Source organism: Asparagus officinalis, chromosome 4, assembly GCF_001876935.1.
Source record: "Asparagus officinalis chromosome 4, Aspof.V1, whole genome shotgun sequence".
Lineage (NCBI taxonomy): Eukaryota > Viridiplantae > Streptophyta > Magnoliopsida > Asparagales > Asparagaceae > Asparagus > Asparagus officinalis.
In genome coordinates, this window is record NC_033797.1 from 141,441,006 (window position 1) to 141,466,929 (window position 25,924).

Genomic DNA, 25,924 nt, shown 5'->3' on the forward strand with positions numbered 1-25,924 from the left:
TACACTTTATCAGACTGTAGAAAATTGTTTATTCTCCAAAGCACTAGAAACAATGTAAGGATCTTTCAGCAAAGCACCAATAAGTAAACTTTTGTATTATTAAGGTAGCCAGGTTCTATTCAAGCTCAAGAGTAATAAGCATGAAACATTTGTATTATTAAGGTAGCCAGGTAGCTCAAGAGTCTAAAGCACCAATAAGTAAACTTTTGTATTATTAAGGTAGCCAGGTTCTATTCAAGCTCAAGAGTAATAAGCATGAAACATTTTGACAAGGAGAGCAGAAAAGACTTATGTGGCTGTCTGGAAAAACTAAACTGCTCCATAAGTGGCAGCATGAAAGTGCCTTAACAATCAAATAATCAGAAGCCACAAACACAAATGTTTTAAAGCCATGTGTTCTGTATAAATGGAAGGGCCAATTGAACTGTCTCATTAATCCTCACAAGTAAGTTGCCCTGTTTATGCACAAGGATGACCACCAAGGTTCTTTAGACTACCTAACAGAATGATGGAATGTTAGCTTTGACTAGAAAGCTAACAGTCAAAAAAAGTAAAATTGTGGCATGCGATGAGAAGGCAAAATGCGCATCCCAAGAGTTTAACATAGTTAACATGAAATGAGATGAATTTCTTCCAGCCAATTTGGAAGTTAAGATCTATATATGCATCCCCCAATTAACTCTAATGAGAAATATCTCAGGGAGCTCCACAAGTTGGTGTCTGGAAGATAGAAGGACTTCCATGCATGCGAATGTGCAAATTAGCTAATTCGAAATGGATGCGTCATTGTGTGGAGGTATTGCAAGTCAAGAAGATAGACGGATGCTAAAAGAACATCACCTCAATGCACCTACCAGCTTGAGAAGAAGGCACCATTGAAAACAACTTATCCATGGTTTCACCGCCTAAGGAACTATTATCACTTTGACTAACTAGTCAGATATTAAATGATGTGAGGCGGAAGTTCTACAACAATAACTTTAGGTCCAGACTAAAGAGGACTAACTTCCAAGATAATTTTTTAGTCTTCTCCACGAAGCCTCGATAAACATCATTTCCATAGTAATCCAAGATTTGTATATCGATATTCTGCGGAAACATGACTTCTTGAGTTGGTCATAACTCAATGGTTCTTTATATTGGTCAGGGAAGTTATAAATAGCATCATTCTTACATGGGTACTATGCCTGATTCTAAAGCTCTGATCTTAATGCAGTGAACTTGCTTTCCATTTATCATCATGAAGCTACTAACCAAAGTTAATAAAAAACATTAAAATAAACTCCAAACGGAACACAACACAATTCCTCAAGACATCAATATTGCGTTGAAATTAAATAGAAAAAGACGAATGTAACTCCCACTAAATAACGCCGCTAGGATGAACATCAAACAACAAGCGATTATTGAGCTAACCGTTTCTTGCAGCATACAGATAGATTAGCATCCAACACCTCTGTTCCCTAACAAAGAAGCAATTAGAAGGGGAAAAAAAAGAATCATCCTTTATTACCTTTCGCCTACGGGCTCGATCCCTCATCCTTCCCTTTCCCCTCCTTCTCCCCACCCTCGACCGCGTCCGAAACCAGCGCAATCGGCCGGTGCTCAATGACCTCGTCCACAATCCCAAACTCCTTGGCCTCGTCGGGCGACATAAACAGGTCCCTCTCCATGCACCCCTCGATCCTCTCCAGGCTCTGCCCCGTGTGCTTGGCGTATATGGCGTTCAGCCTCTCCCTCACCTTGAGGATCTCCTTGGCGTGGATGGCGATGTCGGTCGCCTGCCCGGTGGCGCCCCCGGACGGCTGGTGGATCATGACCCTGGCGTTGGGGAGGGAGGCGGCTCGCCGGGCGGGCCGGCGGCGAGGAGGAGGGAGCCCATGGAGGCGGCCTGGCCGACGCAGAGGTGGAGACGGGGAGCGGATGTACTGCATGGTGTCGTAGATGGCGAGGCCGGCGTGACGGCGCCGCGCGGCGAGTTGATGTAGAGGGGAGAGGGGCTTGGAGCGGGTTCTCCGACTCGAGGAAGAGGAGCTGGGCCACGACGACGGCGGCCGTGTCGTCGGAGACTGGGGCCGTTGATGCAGACCACGCGCTCCTTCGGAGCCGAGAGAAGATGTCGTAGGCCCGCTCCCCCGGGAGGTGTGCTCGATCACCATCGGATCAGGCCGTAGGACGCGATAGGCGCGGCGGCGGCGGGAGGAGCGAGCGCGGGGGAGGAGCGATGAAGAGGAGGCGAGCATGGCCGGCGTTAGGGTTAGGGTTAGGGTTTGGGAGGGGAGAGGGACGCTGGGGGGTGATGGGAATGGGAGACTCGACTGTGAGTCTCAACTTCGGTTCGGGTTCGGGTTCGGGTTCGGGCTGCCACCCAAAGAAAATACTGTTAATAAAAAATTAAAATTAAAATTAAAATTAAAATTGAAATTAATATTTTCAGAAGGTTAAAATTAAAATTGAAGAACCCGCTGAAAATCTCCCAAACCAAGCGATGGGGCGACCCCTGATCAAAGAGTTTCGAGCCGAGAAGGTCATTTGACGTCCTCTGCTGACTTTCTCTTTGCTAGAGCTTAATGGTTCTTTCTAAATCTTTTTTTTTTGGGTTTGCAGCTATCAGACCGAGGTGTTCGAGGTGGCCAGGGAGAGGAGCACCGTTCGTGCTCGACACGGGGACGGGGAAGACCGATGATTGCCGTTATGTTGATCAGAGAAACTGGGAGGAGAGCGAAGGAAAGTGCCACCGTTTACCTCGTGCACCAGGTGAAGTGTGTAATGTATGTATATATTGGGAGATGGGTTTGTCGAGAAATTGATGCCACGGTTTGTTTCTCGGCAATTCGAGGTGCTTAGAGATTACACAGAGCTCATTGTGGTCGAGTACTACGGCGAGAGTAGGATCTATGAGTGGACTGATAGTTGGTGGAAGAAGGAGATGAGCACCAACGAGGTAACGATTTGTATGCTTAATGATTTGGATAAATGCTGTGTTTGAGGATGTATGCTTAATGATTTGGATGGAAACATCATCTATTTTGGTTTCAAATAGAAAGTTGGTAACAAAATCATCTGCAATTGCATAAATAGAATTATAGATGACGTTATGTAGTTATTCCCCAGTTTAAATATATTTTTAATCATCTCTCATAAACATTGCAATTTGGTAAGTAGTCGAGGAAAGAATTAACTGGCAAGGGTCCATAATTGGTTGTACATTTAGTCAAAATCTGGCTTCTGAATTTCCTACTGTAATGATTTACTGACTATCAAATTTTATTGCATCCCCACAGATTTTAAAGAACACATAGATACAAATTATGGTTCCGTGGGAGGAACTAAAATGGGATTTATATCTCCGAAGTTGAATGAACTGGTTCAAAATTTTCTATCATTCAGGTCTTATTGTGTTCCGTGGAAGGAACTAAAATTTTCGGTCTCATACTTGACCGGAGGAAATTCATCTAAAGATGCACTCACTGCAAAAGTGCGGAGAACCACACTGAATATGTTCCGTTCTGGAAAGGTAGTACAAGAGATTTATAAAATTTAACCATTTGCCATTAATATCATGCACTTTTCTTAATAGACTTTGCCGTCTGCTTTTCAGGTGAACTTTATGTTCACTACAGATGTTGCTGAAGAAGGGATTCATGTACGCAATTGTTCTTTTGTGATACGTTTTGATTTACCAAAAACAGTTCGTAGTTATGTCCAATCCCGTGGCAGAGCAAGGCATCATGATTCCCAGTATATCCTTATGATTGAAAGGTATGCTTTTCTGGTTTCCAGAACTTGATTTTTTTGGCTTTCTCAGCAATACGTGTCATGGGCCCGGGAGCCTGCTGGCGCGATATAAGCCGTGGGACCCACTGAATGGAACACGTTGTATGGCTAAATCCACTGCCAAATAGTGCTAGCATTTGCTACACCTGAGCATTGGGCATATCTTAAGCCACCCAAACATTTCACACTTTCGCGATATGGGACTGAACACTTGGGGGTCTCACAATCTTAAGTTGGCATTTTTTTTACAATAAAATGATATTTCGGCATCAATATTTTATTTTATTCCTCCTCCTTTGTGATTTTGGAGATTAATTCTGCTTACATGTGTCATTTGTACATGGACTACTGAAGGGGAAATGCTGACCAAATAGATCAATTATTTGGTATCATTCGAAGTGAGCTTTTTCTGAAATGTCCTTGTTCACCTAGAGACCCTCTTTGTTTCACACCTAAAGTATTCTGTGAAGAATTAAATGCGTATGTCGTAGAATCAACTGGAGCAACTGTTACAGCTGACTCGAGCATTAGCCTTATCTACAAGTACTGTGAAAAACTTCCAGGAGATAGGTAAGATCACACTATTTTCTTCTAGCAGTAATGTTCCTGCTTCTTGCACTCAGAATGCAGATAACTTTTGATTTCATTATCTAGTTCATTTAACTTTTGATTTCATTATCTAGTTCATTTTTGAATACACCTTTCTCAGGTTCTTTATACCACAACCAACATTTCAAGTACATCTAAAAGATGGCTTATATGAGTGTGTCTTGACTTTACCTCCAAATGCTGTTTTTCGAAGGATAGTAGGTCCTCCAAGCATCAATGCTCATGTAGCAAAGCAGTTTGCCTCTTTGGAGGCATGTAAAAAATTGCACAAAATGAATGCACTTGATGATCATCTTCTTCCTTTTTTTGAAGAGCCACTAGGGACTAGTACTGCTGGGATCAATAAGGAATATGCTGCAAAAGCAGGTAAATTTCTGTCTCCCTAGTTCTTAGTGGTACTTCTACCGCTCTGTCTTACTTTTCTATACTTTTCAAAATTTCTCTTTCTCAAATTTGGAGGAGTGAGTCTACCTATTCTGATTTAAATAAATGTCTGATGAGATCACCGAGGAGAACAACTTAAATTAAGGTGGAAATGAATCAATTATATTCATCATACACAAATAATGTGGCAACTAGTGTGTCCATTAGTTGGTGCTTTTGCATTTGAGTGAAGCAACTGGTTGTTGGATTAAGTATATCATCAAATTCGGAAGTTGAAATATCTTTATGTAGGGCTATTGCTATCTTGAAACGGAGCTCCTCATAGAACATCTTTATCATCTTGTGGTAAACATTACTTATTGGGTGGCAGCCGCTTTTGTTGAAAATGAAGGCTGAAGAGCTTTCGGTGGGAGGTCAAAAATGGGCAGAGCCGCAGTTGTTGACATGGGGAGCCGCTGCAGCCACATTTGTGGACGAAGAGAGAAAGGGAAGCCGAATGATTTGACCAAAGGGGGGATTGAATAAAGCCCCCTCCCCTCTCTTCCTCTGATGATCCCAATCAGATCCATCAGAAGCTTGAGAAATAATTAGTCTTAAGCAGAGTTTAGAGAGTGATTAGGATTTGGTATTTGGGCAATTTTGTGTGAGAGATTGAGAGTAGAGGAAAAATCTAGAGTGATTTGTTTGTGAGATTATTGAGTGATTGTAATCTCTATTTGTATTCTCCCTCTCTATTAGTGAGATCTGTCCCCTCCTTGCCCCGTGGACGTAGGCATATTGCCGAACCATGTAAATTTGGTGTCTTGCCTACTGTGGTACTTGTTATTTATCTCGTTTGTGATTTTTTTCGGTTCCGCTGCGCACAACTAGTGGTATCAGAGCTCCGGTTAGCTTAGGGTTCGATTTGGAGGATTGAAGGAAAAAGCTAGGGTTTTTATAAGGGGTTTCATCTTCCAAGGAGTGGTGGAGAAATCAATTGGAGGATTCGGTGCGGATTCTCGTTTGGAGGTACAAACCCTAATTTTGCTCTTTTTCGATTCAAGTTGTAGTTGTGTAATTTGGAGATTAGATTGAAAATGACCGAAGCAAGTACATCGGGATCGTCCTTGACTAAGGCGATACAAGGGTTGAGCATTAATAATACAAAAAATGATGTTTAAAAATTTGATGGCAAGATAAATTTTAGATTATGGAGGTGTCAAGTGATGGATATATTAGATACCCAAAATTTGGAGGAGACTCTTGAATTATAAGAGAAATCCGTTGATATGGAGGAAAAGGTTTGGAAGAAAATAAATAGTAGAGCATGTGGGGTTATTAGATCATGTTTGACGTCGGATTTGATTTATGATGTAATGAATGAAACATCGGTGGAACGGTTGTGGGAAACACTCAATGAGAAATATTTGACGAAGAGCATTGAGAATAGGCTTCATTTAAAGAAAAGGTTTTACCAATTCAAAATGAAGAGATGAGTTTCTATTAGAGAACATGTTAATAATTTCACAAAATTGTTATCGGATATGGTCAATGTGAATATCATGGTAGAGGATGAAGACAAGGCGATGTTGTTATTATGTTCATTTCCAGAGGATGATTATGGTACCTTTGTCCTTACAATGATTAATGATAGAACCACTGTCAGTTATAAGGAGGTGACCTCAGCATTGATTAATTATGAGTTGAGGAAGAGTGATAGTGAATTCTCCGAGAAGACATCGGGAGATGCATTGGTAGTGAGAGGCCGTAGTCCAAACCACCGTCCATTTAATCACTCAAAATCGAAGCCAAGAGGGGCACATCCTACAGTTGGTAGGAATCAGTGTGATTTTTATAAAGAGAATGGACATTGGAAAGCCGAATGCCCAAAGTTGATAGATCGAGCCGGGAAGAATAAGAAAAAAACTGTACAAGCTTCAGAGGTGAATGTTGTCAAGTCTAGTGGTAATAATTCAGATTCGGATTCTTCAGGCTACATGTTAGCACTACCGTCAGTTTGTGTTGTCGACTCTACAGAGTGGATGTTGGATTCAGGTGCTTCAAACCACATTTGCCCTAGGATGGATTGGTTCTCCAGCTTTCAGGAGTTGGAAAGAAAGGATGTTGTGCTCATGGGTAATGATCACAAATACCCTATTGGTGGTATTAATACCGTTCGTATTCGGATAAGTGACGGGGTGATTAGGGAGTTAGTTGAAGTGAGGTTCGTTCCTCAATTGAAGAAGAATATCATTTCACTTGGAGTATTGGAGGTAACAGGCTATAGGGTGACCTTGGTAGATGCACGTTTGAAGGTCACATTGGGGTCTATTATTGTGATGAAGGGCGTCAGGAAGAAGAATTTGTATTATTTGATTGGGAGCACAGTGATTGGTAGAGAGCTGACGACTTTTTTGGATTTGGCTAGAGTGTGGTGTTTGTTGAGGCTGGGATATTTGATTGTTAATGTCGTACATGGTTTGTTGAGAAGTGCTTTGACCTGCAGATTGAAGTCCTGTGAGCACATTGGTATGAGGGAGAAGACCGAAGTGGAGTTTGACACTTTTATTCATCGATCGAGAGGTTTTTTTAGGATGTGTTCAGTCAGGCATTTGGGGGCCTTCTAAGGGGGTATCATTGGGAGGTAATAGGTATGTAGTTTTCTATATTAGTGACTGTTCTAGGCATTGGTGGGTTGCAACCAAGTCTCGTTGGTTTGAAGTCCTAGTAGTCCACAACAGTTGAAGGAAGTGTGTTGACAGAAAGGTTATCTGTTGTACTAGTTCTAGTAGGGGTTTTTTCTTATATTTGTGCCGAGCTTATGGCAGTTGGAGACACTTCATTGGAGAGGAGACATTGAGACGACGAGATGAGATAACAGTTTTGATGGGTCGCTCTTTTCTGGAGGAGGATCGGTGTTGGTTGTCGAGCATTGGTTTTGTTTTTGAAACTTAGACATATTTTGGTCATCTTAGTCATAGGTTACCTACCGACTGCTGCATTTGGACATATTGGATCTGGTGGAGTTGTTTTAGATTTTGGTTGGCGTCGGATATTTGGTTACCCAATATTTAGTCACATTGAGGATGTGAGATTTGATCCGATTACGCGTTTGGGATTCAGAGGCTCATTTGATTATCGTTTGGGAGCTTCTGATTTTGTTCTGAGCAGGTATGTCACTTTTAACTCTCGGCAGGTGGAGAGTATTGATCATGTCGTTTGGATATCACAGGAGGTGAAGGGTGATGCTACTCCATATTAGGTGGAGATTACTCTACATACTCCAGATCATACTGTATTGTTTGGGATTCCAGCTGAGGTGACACAGTTTGGGGATCATTTGGTTTTGGATGCAGATGATGAGTTGGTTTTGGATTCGAGTGCAGCTGGTGGACATAGTTCGGATTTGGATATGACCGTTAGTTCACCTCAGGTTGAGGTGTTTGGTTCGTTTTATTTTGGGGCCACTGGGAGTGCTATCAGTCGCAGATTTGTTGGTGATGTTTGAGAAGAGTTGCGAACTCTTTTAGTTGATTGAGGGTCTTTGGAGGCCATTTGGGTGAATTACGTGAAGGCTTGATTCCTTGGCAAGAGGATACGTAGGCAGTCATTTTGATATAACCGGTTTGGTGAGTTGATACCAATATTTGGAGAGTGCTCACATTCTCGTTTGGGTTCTCGACTTGTTGTGGATTGAGTCCGTTGTCATGGTTTTGTTCCACTTCGTACTGGACACAACAAGTGAGACGTTTTGGTTGGTATTAGTGTCGGCTCAGTTTTGGGAAAACTTCGTCGAGGTGGAGATTATTGGGTGGTAGCCGCTTTTGTTGAAAATGAAGGCTGAAGAGCTTTCGGTGGGAGGTCAAAAATGGGCAGAGCCGTAGTTGTTGACATGGGGAGCCGCTGCAGCCACATTTGTGGACGAAGAGAGAAAGAGGAGCCGAATGATTTGACCAAAGGGGGGATTGAAGCCTATAAAGCCCCCTTCCCCTCTCTTCCTCTGATTATCCCAATCAGATCCATCAGAAGCTTGAGAAATAATTAGTCTTAAGCAGAGTCTAAAGAGTGATTAGGATTTTGTATTTGGGCAATTTTTTGTGAGAGATTGAGAGTAGAGGAAAAATCAAGAGTGATTTGTTTGTGAGATTATTGAGTGATTGTAATTTCTATTTGTACTCTACCTCTCTATTAGTGAGATCTATCCCCTCCTTGCCCCGTGGACGTAGGCATATTGCCAAACCACATAAATTTGGTGTCTTGCCTGCTGTGGTACTTGTTTTTTTATCTCGTTTGTGATTTTTTCGGTTCCGCTGCGCACAACATTATCAACCGAATATTAACATCGAGATATCATTAGTTCCTTTCTTGAAAGGCCCCTTACTTTTGGCAATACTGATACTGTAATCAATTGAAGAGATCCATTTAATAAGTTTTGCTGGTGATGCTGTCTACATATACGCGAGATGTATACTTTGGTGTATGAGAAATGAGGCAAAAGGAAATGTGATGAGAATACTTGTGGAAAACATGGAAGTAGAACGCAATACATGTAACATGAGTAGGAGATGGACATTCATTAATGTTTGTATCAGGAGAAGAGATAATGCTATATTGCTATTAGTGCTTATGCGCCATAAGTTGGATATATGATAACCTTAAAGGTAAATATGAGATGGATCTATTAATTGAGGGAATTCTTCGTGGAGAAAAAAATGTTTGTAGGATGAAACCCAAATGGTCATGTTGCTAAGGGAACAATGGATTTCAGCTGGTACATGGAAGGCATGTATATGTAGTGAAAAAATGAAATGAAAAACATGATTTTGGATAGCAAAGAGAGTTGGCATATGATGATGGAACTATGACTATGTAGAATGCTGTGTCTTTGTTCTACTGAGCAAGTTGTGGAGACCAATTAGTGTGCCAGGTAGGAGAAGTTAGAGAGATAGAAGCATATTTAATTGAGCAACAAGGGCTAGGCGATTACCTTATCATAGATGGAAATAAGTGGAAATGTGGAATACATATGTCTGCTCTTCTGTAAGAAAGTTATCCTTAACTGAATTGCACGGAGAAAAGGATTCATCTTGCCAAGGAAAAAGATTTAAGATTTTGTTGCTGTTACAATGTTAAACATGAAAATACAAGAAAGCTAAACATGCTCGGTCCTGGTATAAACATTTTCTTGTCATCTTTGACATATTATAATATAATACATCATTTGTGCATAAGCTTATATATACTATTTGACTAGAATTTTCTTTTATAATTTTTCCTTGAAGTAAGGTGTGAAGGATACAATTAAATTTGAAATCCCATTATCCTCGCCACCTCCACCACTCCTACCCACTTCCCACAACATGGCAGGAAAAACATAAACATCTTAGTTTTCCTGATATAAACGCTTTCTTATCATCCTTATCATATTCCGAAATCATGTGAAAATAAGATGGTAGGTATAATTTGAATTAGTTCTTTTAGTTTAATGTAGTTTGAAGGGTAAAATTAAATTACCACATTTAAAACCTCATCCCTATTTTTCTCCTCCACCCACCAAGCCAGAAGGAAAAAGAAAACAAAAAGGGACAAAATGAAGTAGAAAGTGTAAAGCCATGATTTATGTAAGAAAGGATAAAACATATTTAGGAGTAACAGTCGGTTGCTAAGAATAGACAGTGGGTGATATTTTGCTCTCCTAAAAATTAGAAAGTTCCAACTAAAGCTTATTGTATGAAACTTGAACAAATCAGACAAATCGCGCATTCCAAAATGGAGAAAAGAGAAGGAAAAGTACAGAAAAGATAGTAGTAAGAAGAAGCATACAGAAGATAGTGCACAACTACATTGCTAATCTCAAGAAATGATGGATCTAAGTAGTCAAGGAATTTCCAAAATCTTATCTTCCCTTGATCATGTTATAGCTTTGTACGTTTTAAATTCCTTATCTTATGTTTCTGCTTCTTCATTTCTTTGCCATACGGATCTGAATTTTGTTACCAAACCAAACATGACTTTTGTAGTTTCAGTACTTGGAGTTAAACTTATTACTTTGTTATGAAGTACAATTCAATGTTCCCTTATTGAACTTATATTTTAAAAGTGATTATAGAGTAATGTATCTTTTGTAAATTTTTAAGGAACAACTAAGAGAAAGGAGTTTCATGGGATCACACGTGCATGTGCTCTGTCAGGAACATGGGCTCATAAACCTGATAATGTTACATTGAATGCTTATGGGATAAAATTTGTTTGTGATCAAGAAGGTGAGAGTTATTCTGGATTTGTCCTTTTACTTGAGGCTTCGCTTGATAGTGATATAGCTGGAGCAGAAATTGAACTCTTCTTAATTCCTAACAAAGTGGTCAAGTCTTCCGTATTTCCATGCGGAAAGGTGCAACTGAGTGCGGATCAGGTTAGCAAAAAGTATCATTGGGAAACCTGAATATCTACTTACATGATGTAAAATTTTTATTCCGCTCACTGTTTATGTTCCTCTTAGGTGGAGAAATCAAAACTTTTCGAGGAATTCTTTTTCAATGGGATATTTGGGAAGTTGATTACTGGATCCAAATCATCAGGTATCCGGAGAGAATTCTTATTCAAAGAAGGAAAAAGACTATCATGGAGCTCCACGAATATTTATCTCCTTTTACCACTTGAGCCATCATCATCATGATACTACTTGCATCCACTGGAAGGGGGTGGATGCATGTTTTTCTGCAGTAAATTTTTTGAGAAACATATTTTACAGATGGTGAATATCATCCTTGGAGTCAAGGAGCACACATTCCAAGTTCAAATGGTAAAGAAAACAAGAAACTGGACATAATTCACCTGGCAAATAAATCTCTTTATACTCAAAATCTTAAAGAGTTGGTGGTTCTGGCCGTTCATACTGGACGATTATATTCTGTTCTTGATGTGTTGACTGATATGACTTCAGAGAGCCCATTTGATGAGATATATGATGGAAAAAAGTCACAATTCAATTCATTCATAGACTACTACCGTGAAAAGTGAGTGATTCTTTTTAACTTTTTGATTATTGCGTCTTTCTACAGTCCTCTTTTAGCTGACTCAATTAATATATACTTTCAAATTTGTAGGTACAACATTTCACTTCAACATTCAAGGCAACCACTTCTATTATTTAAGCAAAGCCATAATCCGCACAATCTTCTTTTTCAGAAATCAAAGGTTATAGGTCTGTGGTCTTTCTATCATATGTACACATTCCATAAAACTTTTATACCTTACATTATTTTTGAAGCATTCATATGTACACATTCCATAAAACTTTTATACCTTACATTATTTTTGAAGCATTTATGGATATAACTCATTGGAGTTTCTATTTTATTTGCCTACTGCATTGTCTGTTCTCTTTATTATTCTCTGAAAGACTGCATGATGAAAGAAAATGGATTCCCGTCCAGAAAATTTGATGATAACTGTATGAATTGCTCTAGCCATTAAGATATTCCTCATTTTCTTGAAAAGGTAATTTGAAACCTATAGAGGTAACTCCTACGAATCTGCAACTATTAAATTCACAAAATTTAAAGACCATTTGTTTAACTGACATGAAATGAAACTCGAAACCTCTAATCTTTATGACCGATAAGGTAGGTACTCATACCCCCAACAAAGACAGGTACAAAGATGCAAAGCTCAAATATGTTTGGGTCTTCACATGCATGTAAGTCTGTTTGTCCTTTTTTTCATTCATTTGGCATGTTAATATTGACATCTTACATGATTGAGTTGCCAAAATCAGTGTATTGTATGGTGCATGGTATTTTAGGTGTACAAATAAACATAAACCCATGATTAATCTTAAATACTGTCATATCATTTCAAGTACATCATGCAGTGTGTACTATCCAAACATGGACACTACTGTAGTATGAAACACCGAATCCAGCAAACATGAATTTGCATAATGATATACTAATGACCTCAAACCTAAAATATATTTTGTATATTTCAGTTTCAGATGGTTTTTTCTAGAGCACATATTACAAGTCCAATTAGCAAATAATATGAAGCATGATATTACAACTAATTTAAGCCTATTATTAGAATAGCAAGGTCCAAGACACTTCCATGTATACATCAGAAATTGAAATCATGCTACTTACTTGAGAGGATTTGCTATACATATTGCTGATTCGAAAATAATATGATTTTCAACATAAATTAACAAATAAGCTCTCAAGAATTCCCATACTAAATTTTGACATCTTCTATCTAGCCTCTTCTTTAGTCTAGAAGGGGTTTGCAGGGTTTCTTCTCATCAGACATCAGGTTTCATATAAGCTAGCTTGTCACCTCGTCTGGGCTCCTATATCTGTGTCTGGTACGTGTCCGACTTTGACACTTCTTCGACACTCTTTGACTATGCATATATATTTATTCAGACGTATACTCAGTTATAATATACATGTTAGTTTAAAACACTCGTCATACCTTTGTTTGACCTATATCTTACGCTACATGTCCACATTTTGCAACTAATTGGACATGGGTTATTTATTTCAGCCATACTTGATTCATAAGTATGGGCACACCGTGATCCACCTTGCCTTCTAGGTTTTTGACACCTTGCCCATATAAGCACAAAAATCATTTTAAGCTGGCAATCATCTCTTCTAGGTCTTCTACATTATTCCTTTACCACAATTCCCTTTTTCTTAGAGCACTGATAAAGCTAACCATTACATTCACAAACTATGCATAATAGTCTATAGAAAGCATAACTGATACCCACAAAGTTCCCTCGTACAACAAAAATATAGGCATTAAATATTTTAAGTCTCCATCACTGCAGGCGTCATTAAGTTCTAGCAATAAAGATCTAGAATTACACAAAAGGAATCATAGATGTGAAGAGCCTCCCTCATGTGATACTTTTCTCAATCACGATCTACTCATGAATTGGGAGGATAATATGAGGTCAACCCTCACCACAACTTCGAGTATTGGTGTAATGGTTAGGGACTTTTACATGGTATGGGATCAACCCAGGCTCAAATCCCACCACAAATTTAAAGTGGATTTTCTAAAATTGACACCGCTGTGTGAGCCCAGGTTTCGGCCAATGAAAAGGGCGCTTAGCCTAAATAGGCATGTTAGAATATAAAACTATTAACCCTCACCATAAATTTGGAGCTTTAGTGTAATGTTTAGGGACTTTGACAAAGCCAAGTATAATGTTCTCTCAAACTTTCCGTGGAGCCATCTTGTTTCAGAGTCTGCTAGTAGTTCAATGCCAAAACCAGCTTATAAGGTCATGGTGATAATGGTGAAGTCTATCATAACTAGTTGAAACAAATACCTTATTGGTCATTAGATTCAACATAGCATGTTTATTGTTTACACTAAATGCAAATAAGTCATCTAGCTTGATGTATCGTTTTGCAAATAAGTCATTTTACAGGGCTTGTTGCAACCGATATGGTCTCTGAATATCCTTTGCTGTTTTTTTGGCTATTTTGGGCAATATATTCCCAATATGGCCAATATATCAACGGATATGTTGATCGATATATCTTTTTATATAGCTAGTTGCAAAACGATACATCTCATTTGGCAATTTTTAGGTGAGATATCATGATTTTCCCATTATATCAAATGCCATTTTGCCCTAAAAAGATCAGATGAAATGTTGCAACATTGATTTGTACTTCTGCATGTTTGACAAGGTTGATTAGTGATCCTAAATATATATTATTTACATTTTGTATGCTTAGATTTCATTAAGTATGTTGAGATTACATTTAGTGCGTTATACCATATATACAAACATTCATTATGGCATTCCGATATTTACAATGTATCCCCGATATTTCCCGGATATTCGCAATCCAATATGAATTTTGACCATCCGATATTTCCCTGGTATCCGGTGTTTAAAACCTTGCTGTACATCAATATTTTTCTTCTAAAATAGTCATTTCAGATGTGTTCTCTACATCTTTCAAATGGTAAATTGGACTATATTCATACTAATTAAGGACTGGAATTTTGACGTTCATTTTATAAGCTTCTCGGTTTACATCAAAAAGTTCATGGCTAGTTTAGTCACTTAATGTAATGATTGACGAATTAGCATGATCTAATGTTGGTTTAGAAGTTTTTTCATGCTCAGTTTTAGTGGTGACATCAAAGGTCATGGTTGTTTTAATGATCGATGAATTAGCATAACCTACTGTTAGTTTGTTAGTTTGCTCATGCTCAGTTTTACACTTGACATCCAGGAACCTATAATTCATTTCTAATGATTCATTGAATTGTAGAATTACTTAATTACCATGGGTTAACCTAGTACTGAAAGATTTCTTGTGCAAAATTTTTGGATTAAACAATTAAGTTTTAATACTAAACAGACATAGCAAAACTACATTCTTCTCTTTTACAATTCCTATCATGTTATTCATGCATAATTCAATACTGCATACTGCAATACTACTTAATATTCATAGTCATTACCTTAAGCTGAAGGTATGTGACGTTAAACTGATGATCATGTATTTACATGCTAATAATGTGCATCTTTGCTGACAGATGGTTTGACTGGCCAAAGTTTTCTAATTGAGAAAGTACAAGTTCATGCTCACGTTCCACCAGAACTCCTAGTTCATGTTGATATTGTTGTGCGCGGCGGAAGCTTGAAACCACACGAACAAGAACGAGATAAATCACAACCAATAAGCCATACACAATACCACAGCAAGACAAACGAATTTTACGTGGTTCGGTAAGTTGCCTACGTCCACGAGGCAAGGAGGGGGGGTTCTTACTATTAGAAATCAAGAGAATACAAATAGGGTTACAAATCTCTTAAATAAACCCTAAAACAAAGCCTTTAGATCTCTCACAAATCTCCTACAATTGGATGCAACAATCCCCTCTCAAAGACTGCTCAAAACGTCCTTGCTTAAGCCTAATTAATTAGGATTAGATTTATATATCAACTCAGAAACGAAACGGGTTGAAAACCAAAACCCAGCTTAGACCCAACTCGCGGTCGACCGCACAACCACTCACGGTCGACCAGATCCAACGACCGAGACTAAAAAACCCTATAGGGTTTGGCCGGTCGACCGCAAAACCCATCGTGGTCGACCGCGAAAACGACAAAAACTTTCCTGAGTCTTTGGACTTTTGGCGATCAACCGTCGCGCCACTCGCAGTCGACCGTGACTTGATACTGAACAGAACTCATCCTCGTGCACATTGGCGGTCGACCGTCGCACCACACGCGGTCGACCGCACAGCACCTAAACCTGTTCCTTCGTCTTTTCCTACGGTCTTCGTCGCTGTGCTTGCCATTTCTTTAATTCTCCACCTGCGTTCAACACCCCCGACACGCGTCAACGCCCCTGACACGCGTCAATGCCCCCGACATGCGTCAACACCCCGACACGCCCCCGACTCGTTCTCGACACGGCTGGGATTTGCGAACAAAAAAGAAAAACTCGAAACCCAAACTCAAACCCTAATTTCTTCACTTACCAGAGTCCTGACTCCGCCACAATCCCTTCGTCTCTCTCTCTCGAGATCGGCTCCCCCCCCCCCCCCCTCGTCGGCACGTCGCTGCTAGGTCAGTCTCTCGATCTCTCTCTCCCGATCTCTTCGTCTCTCTCTCCCGATCTCTTCGTCTCTCTCCTGATCTCTCGATCTCTCGATCTCTTCGTCTCTCTTGACCGATCTCTTTGTCTCTCTCTAGATCTCTTCGTCTCTCTCTCTCTCTCTGATTCTCTTTCTCTCTCTGAATCCGTCTCTCTTTCTCTCTCTGAATATACATATGAAGATTATACTGTTTTCACGTGAATTTATTGTTAATTAAATTAGGGTTCCATTTAATTAGGATTATTGTTATATTTTAATTTACTATTTTCTGTTAATTTACTATTAATTAATTAGAGTTACATTAATTTACTGTTAATTAATTAGGGTTCTATTCTTTAATTTACTGTTAATTAGGATTTTAGTTACTGGTTTGCTATTGTTAATTTTTTAATTTACTATTATTGCTATTGTACTTTAGAGAAATGAAACAAGAAGGGAGTTCTAGTGATAGTGGAATACAAGATGACAAATGTCTGTTTTGAAAATATGTTACCAAATTGGAGAAAAGAATGGAACGACAGGAGGAAAGTGAAGATGAAGATATAATTATTGTAGAGAGGAGTTTACCGGTTCACACTCAAGAGTTAGAAATCACCTCTTGAGTATAAGCGGGACTAGAATTAAGATGTGTTCCAAGTTAACACCCGAAAACCTAAAGGAGTTTCAAAGAAAGTTCGATCAAGCGGAGGCGAGGTTGAGGGCTTCTTGGCCTAAGACTTTATCTTTGCCTACGTCTTCGACTGCAAGTACGACCGGTGTAAGTGCAAGTGCAAGCATGTTGAATCGTGCAAGTGAATCTAAGAGGAGGAGGAGGCCTAATACCGTGGAACAAGCATTCAACATGGGAGCAAGGGAGGAATTGGATGCATTGATTGGTAGGATGTTCTTCACCGGGGGATTGTCCTTCAACTTAACAAGGAATCCATATTATACCAAGGCTTTTACGTATGCCGTAAGCAATTCAATCTCTGGCTACAAGCCTCCCGGTTACAATTACATGAGGACTACTATCTTACAACGTGAGAAAGCTCACGTAGAGAGATTGATGGAGCCCATCAGGGGCACATGGCAATAGAAGGGGGTCTCCATTTGTAATGATGGGTGGGCAGATACACAAAGAAGGTCCATCATCAATTTTATGGCGGTATGTGAGGGTAAGTCAATGTTCTTGGGAGAAGTCAAGAATAAATATTTTATCCAAGCGAAGCTAGAAAATTGCATCACAGAGGTGGGACCGCAAAATGTCATCCAAATCATAACCGATAATGCTTCAGCATGCAAGGCCGCGGGAGGGCTTGTGGGGGGCACCTGGCCTCACATATTTTGTACTCCTTGTGTAGTCCATACACTCAATTTTACTATCAAGAATATTTGTGCGGCTAAGAACACGGAAGCAAATACCTTGGCTTATGCACAATTGCATTGGATTACATAGATCTCCGATGATGCATTGCTTTGAAGAATTTTATCATGAACCACTCTATGTGGCTTGCCATGTTCAATGATTATTCCAAGATGAAGCTCCTTTCGATTGCCGACACAAGATTTGCCTTATGGATTATTATGTTGAAGAGGTTTAAGGTCGTCAAGAGAGCCCTCTAAGACATGGTCCTTAGTGATCGATGAAGATTGTATACAGAATATGATGTGGATAAAGTTCAAATTGTGAAAGAGAAAGTCCTCGATGATTTGTGGTGGGACAAGATAGATTTTATTCTTGACTTCACTGGCCCAATCTATAAAATGATAAGGGTCACCGACACCGATACACCATGTCTTCATTTGGTGTATGATATGTGGGATACAATGATTGAGAAGGTGAAGCAAGCGATTTATAGACATGAAGGTAAAAGGGATAATGAGGAATCTCCTTTTTATGAGGTGGTTCACAAGATCTTGGTGGATCGATGGAACAAGAGCAACACCCTGCTTCAGTGCTTGGCACACTCTTTAGTTCCAAGGCAATATTTCATATTTCACTCTTTAATGCCAATATTTCTATTAATCAATACCTTGTGGGCTAATTCATGTTATTAACGAACATAGGTACTATCATTCCACATGGCTAAATGAGAACGTCAATCGGCAAGCTCCAAATCAAGATCTTGAGATCTCTACGGAAATAACAAAGTTCTTAAGAAGATACTATCCTAACCCCGATGAACGACGAGCGGTGAACTTGGAATATGCTAAGTTTGCGGGGGTTTTGGAGGCTTTTAGTGATTCGGATTCTCTTTTCGATAGAGGACATATGGATACAAAGTTATGATGGTTTCTTTATGGTCCAAGTACTCCAAATTTACAAGCATTGGCCGTAAAGCTTCTAGACCAACCTTGTTCCTCTTCTTGTTGTGAACGGAATTGGAGTACATATGGTTTCATTCACTCCTTAAATAGGAACAAGCTAAGCCTGACACGTGCAGAGGATCTTGTTTATGTTCACACCAACCTTCGCTTAATTTCGCGAAGTTCGGAAGAGTATATGGAAGGGGAATCAAGAATGTGGGATATTGGTGGAGATGCCTTTTGACTCATTTCAAGGTGCCGACATTTTAGATGTTGCTACCCTTTCTCTTGACGAGCCCACGATGGAGGCCGTTGTGTTTGAGGAGGATGAAGGAGTTGAAGCCATAGAACGATTTTTTTGATGTTTTAACTTGAAAACTTTATTTTAAGATACACTTTTGATTGTAATTTTTATATTTTTGCAATGTTAGTAACTTAATATTTTGTAGCCATAGAACTGGTTGCAACTTGATCTTTATTCTTTTGTAATTTTTATATGTTTGCAATGTTAGACTTGTTAGTAGCTTAGTATTTTGTGTTTGAGGATTATATTTTAGTTTGTTGTTTGAATTTTTTAGATTTATCTATATATAATAATAATATTAAAAAAATCTAGCCGTGTCATTGTGTCCTATTTTTTTTGGGTTTTGTCGTGTCCGTATCCGTGTCGTGTCTATGTCGTCGTGTCCTTGTCCGTGCTTCATAGGTTCAAACTCCTTAGATTCTGTCATTTATTGGATTTATCTAAAGTTACGATCTTAAGTAAAAACATGGATTTTAGGATTGTATATGCGAAGAAATAGTGTGGCGGTCTTTACAATGAGATCACATGTTGCCCTTAATTGGCTCATATCAATATATTTCACGATCATATTGGATTTAACTATGCTGATGAGATGCACCCAAAAATCGATTAATACGGTGATATTGGTTAATAACAACTAATAGAGGTTGATGGTTGATATGAACAAATATAAGATATGGGTTTCGGAATTTACTTTACAGTGTTATGATGGGGAAATAACGGAAAAAAGGAAATCAACGACAGAAGCTTGTCATTCACCAAAATCTATGAAATTATCACTAAAATGAGACTGATGCAAAAAGTAGATTACCCCAGAGAGCCGGGAAAAGATTTGCTGGACATGGAGATGATATCTTCTTGCATTTATAGTTTTTATGAATTTAAAAAATTATTCATATATGTCAAATATTTGGTTCTTCCAGGTATTCTTGCTGTTGAGATGCAGAAAGTGTTGTGCCAAAAGCTGTGTCGAGGAACCAAACCAAACGCCGATCCAAGAGGGCCAAAACCAACCTAAATTATTGCACAAACAAAACACCAATTTTAACGTGGTTCAGCAAATTACCTACGTCCACGGGGCAAGAAAGGGGATGAGGTTTTCACTAATAGAGAAAGAGTACAAACTGAGATTACAACTCACTCGAAGGAACAAACTAATCTCACCAACAAGCTTTTAATCTCTCCAAATAAATCCCTAAACAAATAGCTCAGAAAATACCTCTTTTCTGTGCTCCAAATATCCCCAATTTTCTTCTCCCAATTCTCTCTTCCAATTGTTCCATATATATAGAAATCCTAAAATCATAAACATACTAGGAATTTTAAACCAAACGTCAAATCAAATTTGGAATCCTAATAACCTATAACCAAAATAGATTAGGAATCCTAATAACCTCATGTTACCAAAATAGATTAGGAATCCGCTATCCAACAATTCTCCACCTCGGCGAAGTTTTCCCAAAACTGAGCCGACACCAACCAAACAAATGCCTCACATAATGAGACCCAAACGGGAGTGCGAACACTCACCCAAATGTCGGTATCTACTCACCAAATCGGCTGCATCAAAACTGACTGCCTACGTATCATCTTGCCCAATGAATCAAGCCTTCACGTAGTTCACTCAAACGGCCCCCAAAGGTCCTCAAACAAATAGAAAAGTCTGCAACTCTTTCCTAATATTACCAACGGATCTGTAACTGATAGCAGTCCCAAACTGATACAAATCAAACACCTCCATCTGAGGTGAACCAATGGTCGTATCCAAATCATGTCCACCAGCTACAACCGAATCCAAAACCAATCCATTATCTGCATCCGAAATCAAATGATCCCCAACCTGTGTCACCTCAGCTGGAATCACAAATGATGCAGTATGATCTGGAGTATGTGGAATAAGTTGCTGCGATATCCAAATGACCTGATCAACACTCTCCACCTGCTGAGAGTCAAAAGTGATATTCCTGCTCAGAACAAAATCAGAAGCTCCCAAACAATAATCAAATGAGCCTCCGAATCCCAAACGCGCAATCGGATTAAATCTCACATCCTCAAAATGACCAAATGTTGGGTAACCAAATATCCGACGCCGACCAAAATCTGAAGCAGCTCCACCAAATCCAATAACTCCTAATGCAGCAGTCGGCGACCTATGACTAAGATGAACCAAATATGTCGAAGCTCCAGAACCAATGCTCGACAACCAACGCCGATCCTCCTCCAGAAAGGAACGACCCATCGAAACTGTCATCTCATCTTGTCGCCCCAAAGTCTCCACACCAATGAAGTATCTCCTATTACCGTGAGCTCGGCACAAACGCAAGAAAGGACCCCTACCAAAGCTAGAACAACGAGTTACCTTTCTGCCAATACACTTCTTCCAATTATTGTTGACTTCTAGGACTTTACATCAACGGGAACTGGTCGCGACCCAATAATGCCTAGAACAATCACTAACTGCGGAAACTACAAAACGATTACCTCCCAATGATGCCTCCTTGGAAGGCCCACAAATGCCTAACTGAACACCTCCTAAAAGACCCCTCGCTCGATGGATAGGAGTGCCAAACTCCACCTCGGTCTTGCTCATCACAATGTGCTCAAAGGACTTCCATCTACAGGTCAAAGCACTCCTCAATAACCTAGGCACGGCATCACCAATCAAATACCCCAGCACCAAACAACGCCATAATCTAGCCAAATCCAATAAAGTCGTCAGAGCTCTATCAATCACCGTGCTCCCAAGCAAATAGTATAAATTACTCTTTCTGTATAAGTTACTCTTTCTGACGTTCTTCATCACAATCATGGACCCAAATGTAACCTTCAAACGTGCATCCGCCAATGTCACCCTATAGCCTGCTGTCTCCAAAGCTCCAAGTGAAATGATGTTCTTCTTCAACTGAGGAACGAACCTCATTCCAACCAACTCCCGAATCACCCCGTCACTCATCCTGATCCGAACGGTACCAATACCACTAATAGAGCATTTGTGATCATTCCCCATGAGCACGAAATCCCCTCTTTCCAACTCTTGAAAGCTGGAGAACCAATTCCTCCTAGGACAAATATGGTATGTAGCGTCCGAATCCAACATCCACTCTGTAGAGTAGACAATACAAACTGACAGTAGTGCAGATAATGAGTAGCCTGAAGAATCCGTATTTGAATTGTTGCCACTAGTCTTGACAATATTCACCTCTGAAGCTTGTACAACTTTTCTCTTATTCTTCCCGGCTTGATCATTCAACTTTGGGCATTTAGCCTTCCAATGTCTATCTTCTTTACAAAAAGCACACTGATTCCTACGAATTCCAAGATGTGCTCCTCTAGAATGTGACCTTCTACCTCGGTTTGGACCCTTTGCTCTTGCAACCAATGCTTCCGCTACCGGCTCAATAGAAGTCGCATTGTCCTTCTTCCTGAGTTGGTAATTCACTAATGCAGCGGTGACCTCACTATATAAAAGAGATGATTTCTCATTAATAAGAGTAAGGACAAACGTCTCATATTCCTCGTCGGGCAAGGAACTCAACAATAGCAACGCCTTGTCCTCATCTTCAACAATGACATCTACATTTGCCAAATCTGCAAGAAGCTTTGTGTAGTGGTTCATGTGATCACTAATGGATGTCCCCTTCTTCAATTGGAAGCGATAAAGCCTCCTCTTCAAATGCAAGCGGTTTTCAACGCTCTTCGTCAAGTACAAATTCTGCGTATTGAGCGCATCCAAGACTTCGCATCGCCAAAGTCCAAAATTGTTAGTGCCATTGAACTTCTCCACGTCAATCTTCATCGAGTGGATACTCAAACTTTGGACAGTCTTCACACCTGAAGAACTACCCTCAACCCCCTCTTTCTCGGCCATAATCCTCAACACACCAACAACCAATGCGGAAACAAACGAAGAATAGATCCAAAACTGAGAAAAGAAAGAAGCTTTACCGAAAAGATCCCACATTTCTCACCAACTGAAACCCTAGACGAGCTTCCCAAATCGATCTACTCCTCCAAATAGCCCAAGCGTAGCCCGAGCTCTGATACCAAATTGTTGTGCTAAAAACTGTGTCGAGGAACCAAACCAAACGCCGATCCAAGAGGGCCAAAACTAACCAAAATATCAATGCATAAGCAAAACACCAATTTTAACGTGGTTCGGCAAATTGCCTACGTTCACGGGGCAAGAAAGGGGATGGAGTTTTCACTAATAGAGAAAGAGTACAAACTGAGATTACAACTCACTCGAAGGAACAAACTAATCTCACCAACAAGCTCTTAATCTCTCCAAACAAAACCCTAAACAAATAGCTCAGAAAATACCTCTTTTCTGTGCTCCAAATATCCCTAATTTTCTTCTCCCAATTCTCTCTTCCAAATGTTCCATATATATATAAATCCTAAAATCATAAACATACTAGGAATTCTAAACCAAAAGCCAAATCAAATTAGGAATCCTAATAACCTATAACCAAAATAGATTAGGAATCCTAATAACCACATGTTACCAAAATAGATTAGGAATCCGTTATCCAACAGAAAGGTGGTCCTCGAGCTGCTTTATTCAAGCTTTGCAGGAAATACCAATGGCCAATGCCAAAATTTGAATTGTCTGAAGAGAAGTTCAGGTCAATAACTGTCTGTTTTAACTTGTATGAAAGCACCTTTTGTTTATCCCTTTAATTCTCTTTTAATTCTTTGGTGCATTTTTGACAGAAATCCTATCATTCTTAATGGTGTGGAAACACCGAATTTCAACGTGTTCACATCACGTATCACGTTGCATATACCCAATACTGAAGTTATTGAACTCATTGTTGATCCAAAAACGGACAAGAAGACTGCAAATGATTCATCAGCATTTGTAATGCTTCGGGAGCTTCAGAAAAGAGGAAGGTGTTTTCTTGAAGAACAGTAACAGTTTTCACCACAAAGAAAAATGAAGAAAGATTGAATTATACTTCAGACCAACTGCTACAGATTGGAACAGACCTGAAGAAGGCTTTGGTTTTAGACGGTTGTAAGTGTTTCATTCTGTTATTTTCACGTGCATAAATAGAGTAAAGCATCTCTATACATAATTTGAATCTCATGGGACCATTTGTTATCATGTTAATGTTACGACGATAATTACAATTTCCAGTTACTAATGCACACTCTTTTGTTTCTGCTCATCAAAACTCTTATCATGTTTATCTATTTACGTGTATGCCTTCTGTATGCTCTTTTTTACATGTATGCCTTCTGTACACAAATCATGAACATCGCAATTGTCAAAAACAGATTTAAAGATATTTGATATCTTCATATCATCAAGCAAATCACGGTCTCCGGCCATTTCTCTCCAGCAAGCCTCCAAGAACTACTCTCTTCTTATATTCCTCGGATTCCAGATCCACGTTTTCATCATTTTTCGTATATCCGTTATCTTCTTTCGTTGTCGGTGTCCCCCTCAGAAGAGGGAGGACATAAAAGCACGCACACAGACACATAACTGCACAAACACGGCCACATACAAGCATTGTGGCCAATGTGATTCCAAGCACTAGTAATCCTACTGTAGGATCAAGTTTTGCATGTCGGTCTAGTTCTGGTTTGGACGAACCAGTTTCTTGTGTTCTTGTTGTGGTTTGGACTGGTTCAGGTCTCGATCTGGCTCGTGGTCTGCTCGAGTTGTACTTGAATGAGATTTCTGGGAGGCTTGTGATTTGTGATACAGTGTTGGTGCGGGCTTGTAGCCGTTGTTCCTGTTGTTGGATTTGGGGTTTGAGCTTGTGCTTGTTTCTCTTAGCCTGCAAGCACCAATTCATGTTGAAAATCTAAGTATCGGAGCCCGCAGAAGCTTCCAAGAGAATTCTAAGAACTAGCAAATGTCTAAACCTGTGGTCAATATTTTGAATGGACACTTATCATTAGATAATAAAACATCGCCACCATGCAGCATGACTGTTAATATTGTAGACTAATTGAAGTTCTAGATTAACCAGACCCACCAAAGGCTGCTAATCTCATTGTTTGTGAAACGATAGAGATTGATGCCTACATTTATTCTATTGTATATGATTAAGGGTTAATTGCACAACGACCCCTATAATATGGATGTTTTGAAGTTACTTCCCTTTCCGTTTCATTGTTGCATAAAGACCCCCCTGGTTTAGCTTCTGATGCAAATTTAAACCAGAGAATCTTTTTGAAACAGTAGAATTAACAACATGGTAGAGGTAGTAAGCTCAGATCATCGATACTACAACGGGTCTCTGTGCAATTAACCCTCTAATTAATCCCCTAACTAAGAAAACTCATGTGGAGTAGAACTACCTTTTGGCTTTGGAGTCTGTCCTTGTTTTCTTTGCCTGAAGGAGTACTAGATTCAGCGACATCGACGACAACATGCCCTGCCTTCTTCTTCTTCTGCGCCTTCTTCTTCTTGCTATGGAACGTCGACCGAGAGAACCATGATCTATTCTCCCTCTTGAGCTCGAGCTTTGAATCTAAAGCTGACTCCAATTCATCAGACTCATAGACGGGCGAGCTTGAGAAACAAGAAGATAGGCATGAACTTCTTCTTTTGTTTCTAGTTTCATTAGGAGCCTCTAACTTTGTCGACATGCTACTTATATGAAAAACAATGAGGAGGACAGAGAGAGAAAGAGGATTTGTGAGGATTTTGGATGTCAATGTTTTAGTTATAGCTACTATCTAACATCTTCCTTCTTTTGACTAGTAGCAACTCCCTTAAGACTTCAACTAATACGTTAATTAACAAAAGACGTGGATATTTTGTGTAAAGCACCCTCAGCTTAATTGTACTTTTTGTCTGTCCTGAGTCCTTTGTACTTAAGTAGGTATATATGGATGGTAATTATATATTGAATATGTGACAATTGGATAAACTTAATGTTGGTTTTGGAAGTGTGAAGACCGGAACCTGAAACAAATCCGCAAGGCTGAAAA

At 39.6% G+C, this 25,924-nt stretch overlaps 3 protein-coding genes across 3 annotated transcripts; 1 reads left to right on the forward strand and 2 right to left on the reverse strand.

The window, feature by feature from the left end:
* LOC109839585 (ATP-dependent Clp protease proteolytic subunit-like) lies at positions 1,292-2,356 on the reverse strand. The gene is given in 6 exon segments (XM_020408073.1): positions 1,292-1,843; positions 1,846-1,907; positions 1,909-1,957; positions 1,960-2,005; positions 2,008-2,138; positions 2,141-2,356. Coding segments are annotated over 6 exon segments (714 nt in total). The 5' UTR covers positions 2,244-2,356; the 3' UTR covers positions 1,292-1,520.
* LOC109839586 (endoribonuclease Dicer homolog 3b-like) lies at positions 2,742-23,968 on the forward strand. Its single transcript, XM_020408075.1, is given in 12 exon segments — positions 2,742-2,944; positions 3,285-3,517; positions 3,602-3,762; positions 4,132-4,347; positions 4,487-4,752; positions 10,887-11,161; positions 11,249-11,406; positions 11,408-11,503; positions 11,544-11,765; positions 11,856-11,953; positions 15,316-15,508; positions 23,687-23,968. Coding segments are annotated over 11 exon segments (2,070 nt in total). The 5' UTR covers positions 2,742-2,944; positions 3,285-3,334; the 3' UTR covers positions 23,889-23,968.
* On the reverse strand, positions 24,292-25,579 carry LOC109839406 (uncharacterized protein At5g23160-like). The gene is made up of 2 exons (XM_020407831.1): positions 25,289-25,579; positions 24,292-24,762 (listed from the first exon to the last, which is right to left on the reverse strand). Exons 1-2 carry the CDS (start codon positions 25,577-25,579, stop codon positions 24,292-24,294), a joined length of 762 nt encoding a protein of 253 aa, XP_020263420.1.